General features: G+C 46.7%; 2 protein-coding genes across 6 annotated transcripts in view; both read left to right on the forward strand.

Annotated features, from left to right (window-relative positions):
- The first annotated feature begins 4722 nt into the window (after positions 1 to 4722).
- NCMAP (non-compact myelin associated protein) lies at positions 4723 to 5649 on the forward strand. The gene is made up of 3 exons (XM_065650773.1): positions 4723 to 4807; positions 4931 to 5015; positions 5508 to 5649. The coding sequence occupies exons 1-3, from the start codon at positions 4723 to 4725 to the stop codon at positions 5647 to 5649; spliced, it is 312 nt and encodes a 103-aa protein (XP_065506845.1).
- A 4572-nt stretch (positions 5650 to 10221) lies between these two features.
- SRRM1 (serine and arginine repetitive matrix 1) overlaps positions 10222 to 12853 on the forward strand; it is a 16138-nt gene continuing 13506 nt past the window's right edge. For all 5 annotated transcript variants that reach the window (XM_065650482.1, XM_065650483.1, XM_065650486.1 and 2 more), the window contains exons 1-2: positions 10222 to 10370; positions 12578 to 12667. In XM_065650482.1, coding sequence (XP_065506554.1) covers positions 10350 to 10370; positions 12578 to 12667 — 111 coding nt within the window. In that variant the 5' untranslated portion in view covers positions 10222 to 10349. The remainder of the gene's footprint in view (positions 10371 to 12577; positions 12668 to 12853) is intronic.

Genomic DNA, 12853 nt, shown 5'->3' on the forward strand with positions numbered 1-12853 from the left:
AGTGATGCTTTCTAAAATTTGTCACCTTGACTCTCATTCGCCCTCTCCCATGAGTCACTCCTGCCTTGAGATTCACAGAGGTGCCTGGAGGCATTTTTCTTCTTTCTGAATCATTTTTTTCTGGGTAATATTTAACTGCTAATTACACATCCTCCCCTCCTGCGCCCCCCTCCTGAGTGCTCCCAGCAATACACGGGACCTTATCAGTGGGCAAAGCCACCAGATTGCAAGCAAAGGCTCCCGACCGTGTCGCGTTTGGGGAGCCCATGGGGGCTTGGGGCTCCTGCGATACTTTGCACCTTCTGCAACAGTCGCCGCTTTTAAAGTGCTTGAGCACAAGTGGATTTTCTTCTCCCATTGCTGCGGCGATTACAAAGTAAAACCTTTCAAGAATAAGCTGCAGAATTGCTCCCAGGTCTCTTGACATCTGATATATCATCTGTGCATTGCATTTAAACGGTAGTTTTATTTTAAAATGTTGTTCCATTTCCTCTTAGATGTATCACTTCAGATGTAAACAATGAAATAACTCACTCTCCTCCAAATGCAACTGTTGGACCAAGTGATTTATTATCAATATATTTTTAAGAGCCTTGCTGTATAATCACAGCACATTAAACAGGCCATTTTATTTTGGATGATGTATTAGTTTAAAATTTCCGTTTTGTTTAGTGTTTCTGAATGGAAGGGGGTTTTATGCATCCTGACTTCCACAGGTCTGCCTGGAAACTTTAAAAAGTAGTGAAGTGTGCCTGGGTCCAGGATGGGAAATCCTGGATAACCAGCCAGAGTTAGGGGAAAGCTCTAGGTGACATATACGATATTTGTCAGTGAAAGAGGGGGAGTTAGAGCGTTAAAAAAAAAATAAAGAATTCAACAAGAGGCACCTGAGCTCAACCCGACAGACACCACGGAATAGTTCTGTAACCGGGCTGGAGCTGACGTTTGAGCAGCGCAAGTTTTGAGCTGCTGGGACATCACTGGTGTGGTGGTGGCTTGCGTGGGGTTTTTCCATTTTAAGTTCAATTCCTGGTTCTGACATACATTTCACAAGTGTCTAAGCAACTCTTCTAATCCGACCATGCCCTAGATCCTGGCCTGTAACCGGTGGGAAAATAACCTCTGGCTTGTTTGGCTTCCACCTCCTGGCTTGTCTGCAGGGACAGTCCTACCCTGAAGGATCGAGGGTGTTTTTATGATGTGAACGCAATTCGCTGAACACGGTGGAGTTTCCGTCGTTCCCATGAATTAGTGCATTCGCGCAGAGGAAGAGGAGAAATGTGTACGGCCTAATGTTTTAAGGCAGAAAATGAGAATTGGGAAATCTGCAGTTCATACTCCGGTTTAGACGCCGACCAGCGCAAGTCAACGCCAAAATCTGCCCGGTTCGTATTTCCAGGCACGGCTTTCCAAACAACGGCGTTCCTTGCTGGGGACCTGTCTTCACTTCTCAGTTCTTGTCATCTGTGTGAGCCGAGGATTTTTAGCCCCTCTCAGGTTATAAACCATGCAGGTAGAATTACCGTTTCGTTTTGGTGTTTGTTTTTTTTTTTCTTGGTGCTGCTGCTGCACAGCAGAGTTGCCTGCAGTTTTGTGTAACTTTGTCTTGGCAAGGAAATGAAAGGCTTTTAATATGTGTTTTAACAACAGCTAAACCTGGAGAGCTCATGCCAGAACCTGAGACAAATGCTTATATAAAGGTGCTGGTCTGCCATCAGGACACGTTCGAATACACAGGCTCCATAGAGAGCGCGGCTGTTTGCCCAAGGCCACGTTTATGCCTCAGCTCCTGCGAGCCAGTTTGAACTCAGGGGGTTTTTTCCACCCCCTTCCTCCCTCTTAGAGCCTCGCAAGGTAAATTCGGGCACATTCAGGTCTCACTGGAGCACATTGTGTTTTTATTACTTTCTGAAATTACAGTTTGTCTCAGCCCCCCCGGTGATGTTCCTGGTTCGGGTGGCTCATGATGCTGGAGGGTGAGCCAGTGCTTTTCTTTAGACCTGGATAAGTAAGGAGGGAAAACTACCAGTTTTTCAGCCCGTGTTTGGCCACAATGTAAGATGAAAATACAATCTGTGCAGCAGTGCAGTTGAAAGGATGAATTAATTCCGTAATTGAGCTTCTGGGTCATAACCAGTATATATTACTGCTGGAGGAACAATAGCTGACTTGGTGTCTCGTTTAAAGCCTGCAACGCAGCTTGATGCAAACCCCACCTTTTTCTGGGTGGCAAAGCACTGAATTTGTGTGTCTTCCTTAACCAGCACCTGCCTGCCCTGGCAGGGAGTTGGTTCTCGAAATCCAGTTCTCCTGAAAAAACCCAAACGAACCCCCTTGTTCCCCGTCACCCCTCTCCTGTCACTGCCAGGTGCTGCAGGAGCCGCTCCGCAGATGAATTCTGATCCCCAAACCGCTGGAAATGAGGCCATTCAGCTCGAAATGGGGACAGGGGGAGGCAGGAAGGTTGTATAAATGGGGGCATTGCTGCCGCTCGCCAAAACCAACCTTCAGGCTGTATCTGCAAAGGTGTTTTGCATGGAAACGTGCCCAAAGCTTGGCTTTATGGAAACATTTCCAGCTCCATAATATAAGGATGCAAAAATAACCAGCGGCGTGTGCCTCCACCCCCAGTCTCAAGAACTGCGGGTGAATTAGTGGCTCTCGAAACCCCAGGCAGGTGTGTGTGCAGAGGGGGAAGTGCTTGCCCTGTGTCATGAAGAAAGAATGTCCTGCGATTGCTGTGTCAAAGTCCATTTCTTCTCCCCTGTTATACAGCTTTTCTGGAGCACTCTTGATTTTCCAAATGTTGTTTTTTTTTTTTTTTCTAAACAGAGGAGGGTCCAGCCCGTAATACCCCCTGGTCGGTTCCCACGGGTTTCACTGGGCTTTGCTGGGTCTTTGAGTTTGGCAGCACAGGCTTGGTCAGGAGTGACCCTGTGATTCAGAGGGCAGGAATGGAGCCGAGACCGCTCCGCTTCACCTGCAGCGTCGGCACCTCCCACCCTCACCTCACACACACACCTTGCACCTCTTTACTTGCTACACAATACAGAAACAAAAAAAAAATCATGCATTTTTCAAATTGCATCAGAGGTTGCTACACCCTGTGGGATAAAATAATCCTTCTTGTAAACAGGCGGTTTCACTGACAACCATAAAAATTCTTTGGTTATAGGTGACTCATGCAGAAATAGCTCACCATTACCAAGGTGGCTTGAACCAGGTGGAGGTTAGTAAGTATGAATATTACATGGCTTAATATTGAAATATTTGGCCTACTGTATTTGGGATTTTTATTTGAGTAGCCAGAGGAGGAGAAAAACACTTCTGTAAATCTGGAATTTGTGCTCTCCTAGTCAGGAGCAACAAGGTGAAAGTTGGACGTGGCTTTTTCTGAATTAGGTCTGTAGCCAAAACACTTGCTCAGCTTTCCCCAGCCTCTTCGGTCTCATCAGTGGTCAAACCTCCAGCGACGCGGTTTGGGACGGGTGGCTGGGGAAGCCGGGAGGGCCGGCACTGCTGGTGCCTCTCACGGGTTCCTCCGCGGCCGTGCTGTACAATAGTCCTGGGCAAACTCTAAACGCAAAGTGTTTCTTTCAGCGTGGAAAGATCTACGACTACAGTCGATGGTCACGTTGCTGAATTAACTTGGCCTTGGCTAAACAAAGGAATCATTCAGTCAGAGGAGAATGACCCAGTTACAGACTCGAGACCGAGTTATTTTTGTTGTTGTTTTTTTTTTTTTAAAGAAAAACCTCCCAACCTTTTTAACTCAAGTATTTGATGAATTGACCTTGCAGTTCTGAACCCTCACACCCAGGCAGACTGTGATGATTTCCCTTCCTGACGTTACTGGTGTTTCTCATTCCTCACACATCCATTCGTGGCGCCTCCCAACTTCACATCGGGTGTTGACTCAGCTACTGGCCTCCCCACCCCGAAACGACACCGAAACAACCTGAAACGACACCGAAACAACCCCAAAACAACATGGAAACAACCCCAAAACCTGTCAAGAGCCGTCAGAGCTGCATCCTCCTTGCCTCCCAAAACTTGACCCCACCACTACAGGTGTTTTATTTGATAGATGCTCCTTGGCAGAAGCTTTTAGGAAAGCATCAACAAGAGGGAAGGGAAGGGAAGGAGAGGGAGGCTCCTTTCAAATTCGGGAAACTCAATTCCAGTATCAAGTGGTGAAGAATAATTTAATTTTCGATGGATAGTTTGAGGGTATTAGCTCTCTGAAGCTGGGAGCTGAAAAGGTCTCAGAGGTTGGTTTGAAGTGGTATCCACACCCTTCTCAGGCTGAAGGAGGCTTTTAATGGCTAAGGTTGCAAGTTACATTTAGAAAACGTTTGGAAAACACTTATAAAATCAGTAAACATACAGGCTGCTCTTTCTAGAGCTACAATTTTACCCTGACAAACTGCAAGAGCAGGTGTATTTTCAGCCGTGCGCTTGCAGGCTTGTCGTGTTCCAGGAACAGGCCTGGGATGACACTGGGATGAGCGAGGTGCCCGTTCGAACTCACGTCAACTTCCCGTCATAGTCACATTGCACTATTTTATTTTTTTCCATTGTGGGATAAGAACCCCAGTTCAGTGAGCCTGCACTTCGTAGGCTCTGAGTCTTTAATGGGTAGGTGCCTAATTATCACTGTCAAATTTTAGTTAATCTCTTATAAAATCACTCTTCTTTTTTTCCTTCCGTAGCCGATTCAAGATGACGACAGCCGCACCGCTGGTCAATTATACTCAGTTCTCAGTAAATGTGACTGCAAAATCTCGAGAACAAAGTCTCTATCAAAGTAAGAAAATTAGCAGGGTGGTGGCTTTTTTTTTTTTAAATGGACCTTGAACTTAGCAAACTTCAAACAGTACAATGCCAACTTTGTAAATAAGACTTTTTTCCCTTTCTGCTTCCCTATTAGGTTCTGGAGCAATAGTTGCTGCCATCGTAGTAGGAGTGATTATTATATTTACAGTGGTTCTGCTCATATTGAAAACGTATAACAGGTATGTGGCCAAGTTCTGGACTTCACTAAGGCAAGACAAGATGAACCAAAATCACTGTTATGTGTGCTCTCATCTACCAGAACATTTCAGTATTTCCTGCTGAGAATTTCTGGGAGAAACCAAACTATAATGTGCTTGATTGAAGTGTCCTGAATCTCACCATCAGGGTTCTGTGACTGAATTGTTAGGAAGCAGAAAGAGGTTATTGATTGAGGATGCTCGAGGGAAGCTCTTTTTTGGGATTCCTGTTGACATAGGAAAGATGCTGTGCGCACCGAGGCTGCCAGAGAGGAGCTGGATTTCTCTTTTCAGGGCATTGGGTTAGACTTAGACACTCTGTAAGCACTTACTGGCCATTTGGTATCCTTGGGATGAAATCCTGGCTTGTATTGACTTTTCAGTAGCTGTTTGAGGTAACCTGCTTCTGCAGGAACCTTCCCAGTACTTACCATGGGAGACACCACAACAAAATGTTCATTTTTACTTTTACAGACGCATGAGAGTGAAGCGGGAGCTGGAACCCAAAGCCACCAAACCAGCGATGCCACCCGCGTTAGGGCAGAGCAGCACCAGCGCATCTCAGCACCCTGCAGTGACTTTCATCCCGATAGACATCCACATGCAGAGCAGGTAACTGGGAACACTGGTCCTCCCTGGGAGAGAAAAGAGATGAAATTCTTATTTACACGGACCCGGGACTTCTCAGCAAAGTGACGCTGCGTTTGGAACAGCAACAAGCTGGTGTTTTCTCTATAGATTGTAATTTATCCTCTTTGGGATGAAAAGTAAAAGGTCTGGATACTTTTCATATGATTGGAATCAGCTGGTGGAGGCACAGGAATCATCAGAAACGCAGTGACCGTCTTACGGAGCTCTGGGTATGGAGAGACCGAGTCAGCCGAGCCCGTTCGTGGGAAGAAAAGGTGCACACTCCTATTTCGTGGAGCTTTTGCTTACTCGGAGAGTTTGAGCTTTTCCTGTTCAGCAATGACGGATGATAAACAGGAAGAAAAATTTGGACACGCAAGCTACAACTCAGGTTGAACTCGGGTTTGTCACCATTTATGTGAAACAGGTTTGTAATTTTATACATGATGGATAGTACAGGAAGTATCAACATCGTATTTATCTTTACTCATCTTTTGTGTTTCTAATGCCACATATGTATGGGTTTAGACAAAAGTTACTTTTTATTTTCAAGTATTTTTACAATATTTCTATAAACTTGGTAACCTGTCTGTTTCCAAATGAACTCAGCGTCTAAGGGTTTTCACTCTCCTGTCAATAATGGCTTTAGGTTCATTATTGGAGTCACATTAGAATATTTTGTCTTACAAAAAATCTGAGAAACTCTTTAATTGAAAAAGTAAGCATGGAAAGGCAGCATAAAGCAAGCAAAGCTTTATACAGCTACTTTTGTACAACTCGCATCCTGAAATGCTTTGTTCTCTAATACAGACTGGGCTCGAACTATTTTTAGAATTTTTTTATTCTAGAAAGTAACCAGAAATGATGTTGGTTTGCAAGTGTGGGTGTACAGTAATGCAACAAAGAAATTCCCGAGGATATTCACAGCCCACTGAGCGCAAACACACAGCAGCATTGTCAGATGTTCAGTGGCTGATTGTCTCGAGCGTGCGGATCAAAGCAGCCCTGAAACACTGGCTGATGGAACAGATGGAATTAGGAAGAAATTGAGGAGTCAAACTCTGTTTTAAATAAAGTAGGTGAGGCTCTGAAATACAGCTACATTCTTTGACACAAACATCTTATATTTTAGGGAATCACCCACTTGAACGGCAGGGCAGGGTGTGAAGCAAATCGGTACCGTTGTAATTTATTTTATTTTGTGTGCCTTGCACGCAGCCACTGCCAGGGGTTTGCTCCAGGTTGCTGTGGCCATTAGAGGGCTCCAGCCTGTTTGTAGAGCTTAGTAAAACTGTTAGTAGGGATTTCAACTCCTCTTGGGGACCTGGAGAGAGAGAAATTACTCGTGTCTAACTGAATTATCACAGAGAGCCTCCAGCTCTAAAGCATCTTGTCCCATAGCAGTTCACTTGCTGTTCTTCTTGATACTGTCACACGTCACCAACAGTCAGAGCCTTAAATCAGCAGTGCCAAAGAAAAGCTGACCAGTTCTCAGCATAAAATAATGAGGGGCTGGGGTGATAAGTTGATATATGTTTTCCAAGATGCGAACACATCTCTTGAATATTTTTCCTGACTGGTAGTTTTGTGCAGAAACGAAATGCGATTACTTCGTGATTTTTTTTTTTTTTGTATGAAACTGGAGCACGGTTTGAATTCCAAACTAAATATTAAGACAGCTGTTTGTGAAGTTTCTAAATCTTGTAAATATTTTACTTGTCCTAGTTCTCTAACTTATTTTTTGTGGCAGGAATGATTGCTGTCATCATTCAGAAGGGACTGCAGGTGCCAATTTAATTTTTTTCTAAAAATGTAAAGGAGTTGGCTTCCTGTTCCTACCTCTGGACAGTTAAGGATGTTTTCTGAGCATGTCCCACTGTATCAAAATCAAGATCATTAGAAAAGATAAGCCCCATCTTACTGTTATTTTTAACATACCCAGCCAGACCTACTTCTAGCAAATTATGTTTACAGAATTTCAGAATAATGAAGTTGACTTTGCTTCACTGAAGCAGAACAAGCAATACTTCTATAAGCAATTCTATATCAGTAGAATTACTGTTGTTGGCAGGAGAATTACAGCCTTGGCCACACTGGCATTGCTCAATCTGAAAAATTCAAAGCGTGCTGTTTTACCAGTAAAATCTGCTGTATGTTGGCACAGCCTGGGAGGCCCCCATGGTCCATTCTGCCTCCTGTCAGCAAAATCCAGAGCTTGTGCTGACCAAGCAAAATCACCTTATTGAGAAACAAAAATCACGGTATTTCCACTGCACTACCACTGTAACACTTGTGTCATTTGCTGTGGATTGAACAGTTTTCCAGGAACAATCCTGCGCTGTCCTTGTCCAGCAATAGCAGCTGATTCAACCTGCCCTGTCCTGGCACCCGGCTTCCACTTTCAAACCTCCTGGTTTTGGAAAAAAGTTCCCCTTTGCGTGCAGACTTGCCATCAGGTGAACCTACTGGTTAAAAAAAACCACAAGCGAAAGGGGATATTGCAATTTGGTCTGTTAAAGAAATCCCAGATTTTGGAGAGAACAGGCAATATAAGTGTAATGTATTAACTGATTCACACAAACTCATTAGAGATTACCCATGAAGCTCTGCAAATTAATTCAAAGTGGCACGTTAACACAGACTTGAACTCTCAGCAACACGGAGCCTCTGAGCGCCTTTTTGCTTAGCAATGTGATAAGAGCGACCTTTCCAGTTCCTTACTCTGTTCTTTGGTTAAAGTTTCTTCACAAAACACCATCGGGGCTGTATTCAGCAGTGACAACGAGAACATTTGGTCATAGAATGAAATACCACTAAAAATGGTTTTTAAGGCCATACTCAATAATTATCCGCAGTGGGTCTTGCAAGAATTACTATTTTTTCTTGGTTCTAAAAGGCCTCTAGAATTTATGGCTGCAACAGGTTGGATCCGTTATTCTGACTGGCACTTCACTGATGCCAGCACAGGAGTGAAATGTTTGAATTTCGACTGCTGGGCGAATCTTGGTTTCCAAAACTGCACAGCCGCTTTCACTCCTTGGGAAACTGTCACCATGTTATTTCAGGAGGGAGCACGCAGCCCCACCTAGTGTCCTCCTCCCAGCTTGCAACTCCTATTTCTCAACAGATAAAACCATGAAGTAATTCCAAGTTTAGTTGCCAACTTTACTAAATTTCCGAATCTACCTGCAGCCTCCCCCCCCACTTCCCTTCCCAGTGCCAGAAACATTCAGTAGCCGAGTTGAACACTGTGCAAAATGCAGGGGTATGATCATTGCAAGTCTAAGCAGTTAAAATCCAATAATGTTCTTTGGGTCTTTTCCCGAGTCCCATAATGAATTTATTTCCCAAAACAACATCTGTAAACTCACGTGTCTCTGACATGTGACAGATACCAATGATTGCTGATAAAGCAGGAAGCAGCTGTTATGCTTTAAGTATAACTTTGTTTAAAGGAACCTAGTGTTTCCTTTTTAAAGGATATTCAAGTTTCTTTCGGATAAAACCCCAGGGCTGTTACTTTGGATCAATTTGTATTAACCCCACTGAACTCCAGATTCCAGTATAATTTGGGGAATGACCTGCTGGAGAGCAGTGTAGGGGAAAGGGAGCTGGGGGTCCTGGGGACAGCAGGGTGACCATGAGCCAGCACTGTGCCCTTGTGGCCAGGAAGGGCAATGGGACCTGGGGGGGGATTGGAAGGGGGTGGTCAGTAGGTCAGAGAGGTTCTCCTGCCCCTCTGCTCTGCCCTGGGGAGACCTCATCTGGAATATTGTGTCCAGTTGTGGGCCCCTCAGTTCCAGAAGGACAGGGAACTGCTGGAGAGAGTCCAGCACAGCCACGAAGATGCTGAAGGGAGTGGAGCATCTCCCGTGTGAGGAAAGGCTGAGGAGCTGGGGCTCTGAGCTGGAGAAGAGGAGACTGAGGGGTGACTCGTTCATGGTGATCAATATGGAAAGGGGGAGTGTCAGGAGGATGGAGCCAGGCTCTTCTGGGTGACAACCATGATAGGACAAGGGGCAATGGGTGCAAACTGGAACACAGGAAGTTCCACTTAAAGATGAGAAGAAACTTCTTCCTGGTGAGGGTGCCGGAGCCTGGCCCAGGCTGCCCAGGGAGGTTGTGGAGTCTCCTTCTCTGCAGACATTCCAACCCGCCTGGACACCTCCCTGTGTAACCTCAGCTGGGTGTTCCTGCTCCGGCGGGGGGATTGCACTGGATGAGCTTTCGAGGTCCCTTCCAACCCCTGACATTCTGGGATTCTGTGAAGGAGCCGCCGTGCCCGCCCAGGGGGCTGAGGGGGCTGACAGGGCCGCCGCCGCCATGGCGGGACCGCTCACGGCCGTTAACGGCCGCGCACGCGCCGCCGAGGTCACCTGACCTGCGCCCCGCGCGCGCATCCGGCCGCCGCGCCGAACGTCAACGTCTCGCGAGAGGAGGATCCACCGCCACCACCCGCCTCGCCCCGGCGGAACGCCGCGCTTCCTGATTGGCCGGCTCCCGCGCGCGCACCGACCCTCCCCGGGCGCCGCCACCAATCGGCAAGCGCCGGAGAGGCTTTGCGGAGCGTCCGGCTCCGCCCCCCCGTCCTCCCCCAGCGCGGCGAGCGTGCGAGGGGGCTTGCGGGCGCGCGGTGCACGCCGGGACGGCAGCGCGCCGCGACCAGGAGGAGGCGGAGGAGCCAAGATGGACGCGGGGTTCTTCCGCGTAAGTGCCGACCCCGGCGGGCCGGGCGGGCGGAGGAGGCGGCGGGACAGCCCCGGCGGGGAACGCGCGGCCGAGCCGGGCCGCTGTAGGCCCCGTCGCCGCGGGCGAAGCCGCTGGCGCCGCGCCCCCCCCCCCCCCACCTCTCCCCGCCCCCGCCCTGCGCAGGCTCCTGTGAGGAGCCGCCGCGAAGAAAATGGCGGCGGGAAGGAGGCCGGTGCGGCCCGGCCCACCCGCCAGGCCGCGGCGCCGGGAGAGGGCGGGAGAGGGAGCGGAGCGGCCGGGACGGGGTTCGCTGCTCCAGGCCCGGGCTGGCCGGAGGGAGCCGCGCTCTGTGACACGCGTGTCCGCGGCTCCGCCGCCGCCCCCGAGGGCCGCGCTCCCCCGACCCGGCCCCGCGCCCGGTGCGGCCTGTGAGCGCCGGTTCCTGCGCGGGGCCTCGGGGCGGCCGGGCCGCTGTCCCCGGCGGGGGAAGGGACGTCCCGCCGCGCCGGGTCTGCGCTGTGCTGGCGGCCCTGGAACGCGAGGAAGTGCGGGAGGAAAGGCCGGCGGGAGGCGAACCGGCTTTCGCAGGGAAATGCGCTTTGGTGCCCACATTCAAAGCAAATAAAACTGCCTGTTTTTTTGGAAAGAAACTTGTAAATTGTGGCACGGAGGCTATTAACTATATTCAAAATAAAAAGAAGTTATGCTAGGTTTTTTAATAGGTATTTTAAATTTTTTTTAAATTATTGAGTTTTTATTACAGCTGTGCTGTATTTTCTGCAGAGACTATTGAACCGTAACATACCTGGGGTGTATTTATTTTCAGCCTTTTCTCATGTTAGTTGGAACAAACCTATTTTATTCAGGTTCTGTGACAGTTTTGAAAACCTGTGTGTCTGAGAGTACTTAAATTTACATGCAGTTAAGTTTTTCAAGATTAATTTGCCTCTTCAGCCCAATTATTTTGCATTTCTGCAACTAGAATGCTCTTACTACGTGAGGGCACACATAACCCTTCACTTTATTCAGGTTTGTGTTAATGTACTCCTCTGAGAAGAAAAATGACATGTTAGATCTACACTTGTCCTCTCTAATGCAATAGTTAAAAAGTTTACAAATCAAGTAGTTCTAATTGATAGCTGAATTACTGGGACTGAAAACACGGAATTAGAAATCTAGTATTCATTATAGTGGCCTGTGAAAGGTGGCTGTTTAAAAAAGAAAAAAAATCACTGCTTGCTGTGTGTTATAAACAGGCAAAGAAAATTTTTATTCCTTTCCATTTTGCTTCTGTGTTGTGAAAGACAGAATTAAAAAAAAATATAGAACATTAAATTATTGAGTAATCTGACAAGTGTTGCTGTTGTTGGTCTTGTGTAAACCACACGGTGAATGGCAAATGTTATAAAGGGTTTTAAACAGACTTAATCCTGGTAGGCACTGGTGTCACAATCAGCCTTTTAAGATTCCTGTATTCCAGAACAGCAAAGGGCAATGTTAATAGTTTCAATTCCCTGACAATATCTGATGGCTTTGTAGGCTGTTAATGTTGCTAATTCAAGGTGTTTTCTGATCATATGAAGTGGTTGGGCTACGTTTGAATTTGAGCTTTTGTTACTTCTTAGCAGCTTGTGTTGTTGCTGGTTCTCAGCACCTTCTGTGTGTAGGAAATGGTATTAAATTCTCATGTTTTCCGTCAGTCAGGTGGGTTTCCTGAATAAACTTCCCTTCAGATGTGAATGCTGGGTTTCTTTTGAATCATTATCAGGCCATTGGTGTTGGGATGCAGTTCTGCACATACTCTTGTTCATGTGTGGTTCTGTTTACTTCTGTGCAAATAAATTGTCCAGAACTGGACTTTCAAGCCTTTCAGTTCCAAATGAATTAACCTATAGTTTCTGTTCATGAAAGTGGAACGAGTCGGTGAACTTTTAACAGGGCATGATCAATAAAATAGTTTTCTTTGTACTCTTGCTGGCTCCCTGTTGGCTGATTTGCTTTACAGAAATTTACCCAAAGTTTTCATCCATGTCACTGTAAACCAATACGATGTTTTTGTTCTTGGACGGAGGAAAAAGAGTGTGTTCCTTCTGAGGAGTTTGTGTGGAGTGGTGTGGTTGGTGTCGCTGTGCACTGGCCAGTGCAGACATGGGGGTAACTAACACGTGGAGATGTCTGGATGTCATGCAGACTAAAAAAAAAAATCTTTATTTCCTGTGTTTTAGGGAACAAGTGCAGAACAGGACAATCGCTTCAGCAACAAGCAGAAGAAGCTGTTGAAGCAGTTGAAATTTGCAGAATGCTTAGAAAAGAAGGTAAGTTGAGGATGAGATAGGAAGTGAGACACATGAATTGAAGACAATTCTCAGTGGAGTAGTTGGGTATCGGTGGTATGTGCAGGAATGTGAGGAATGTCTTTTCCTCTGAAACAATACTGGAGGATATTTGGAATATCCACTCGAGCATCAGAGATACAGTAGTAATACATATGGTCTAGTTAT

Source organism: Caloenas nicobarica, chromosome 23 (genome assembly GCF_036013445.1).
Source record: "Caloenas nicobarica isolate bCalNic1 chromosome 23, bCalNic1.hap1, whole genome shotgun sequence".
Lineage (NCBI taxonomy): Eukaryota > Metazoa > Chordata > Aves > Columbiformes > Columbidae > Caloenas > Caloenas nicobarica.

Bases quoted from the DNA above. Each gene is read 5' to 3' on its own strand.
- NCMAP (XM_065650773.1), top strand. From the start codon at position 4,723: ATGACGACAGCCGCACCGCTGGTCAATTATACTCAGTTCTCAGTAAAT. The intron at 4,808-4,930 runs GTAAGAAAATTA...CTTCCCTATTAG, and splicing joins AGAACAAAGTCTCTATCAAA to GTTCTGGAGCAATAGTTGCT. The intron at 5,016-5,507 runs GTATGTGGCCAA...TTACTTTTACAG, and splicing joins ATATTGAAAACGTATAACAG to ACGCATGAGAGTGAAGCGGG.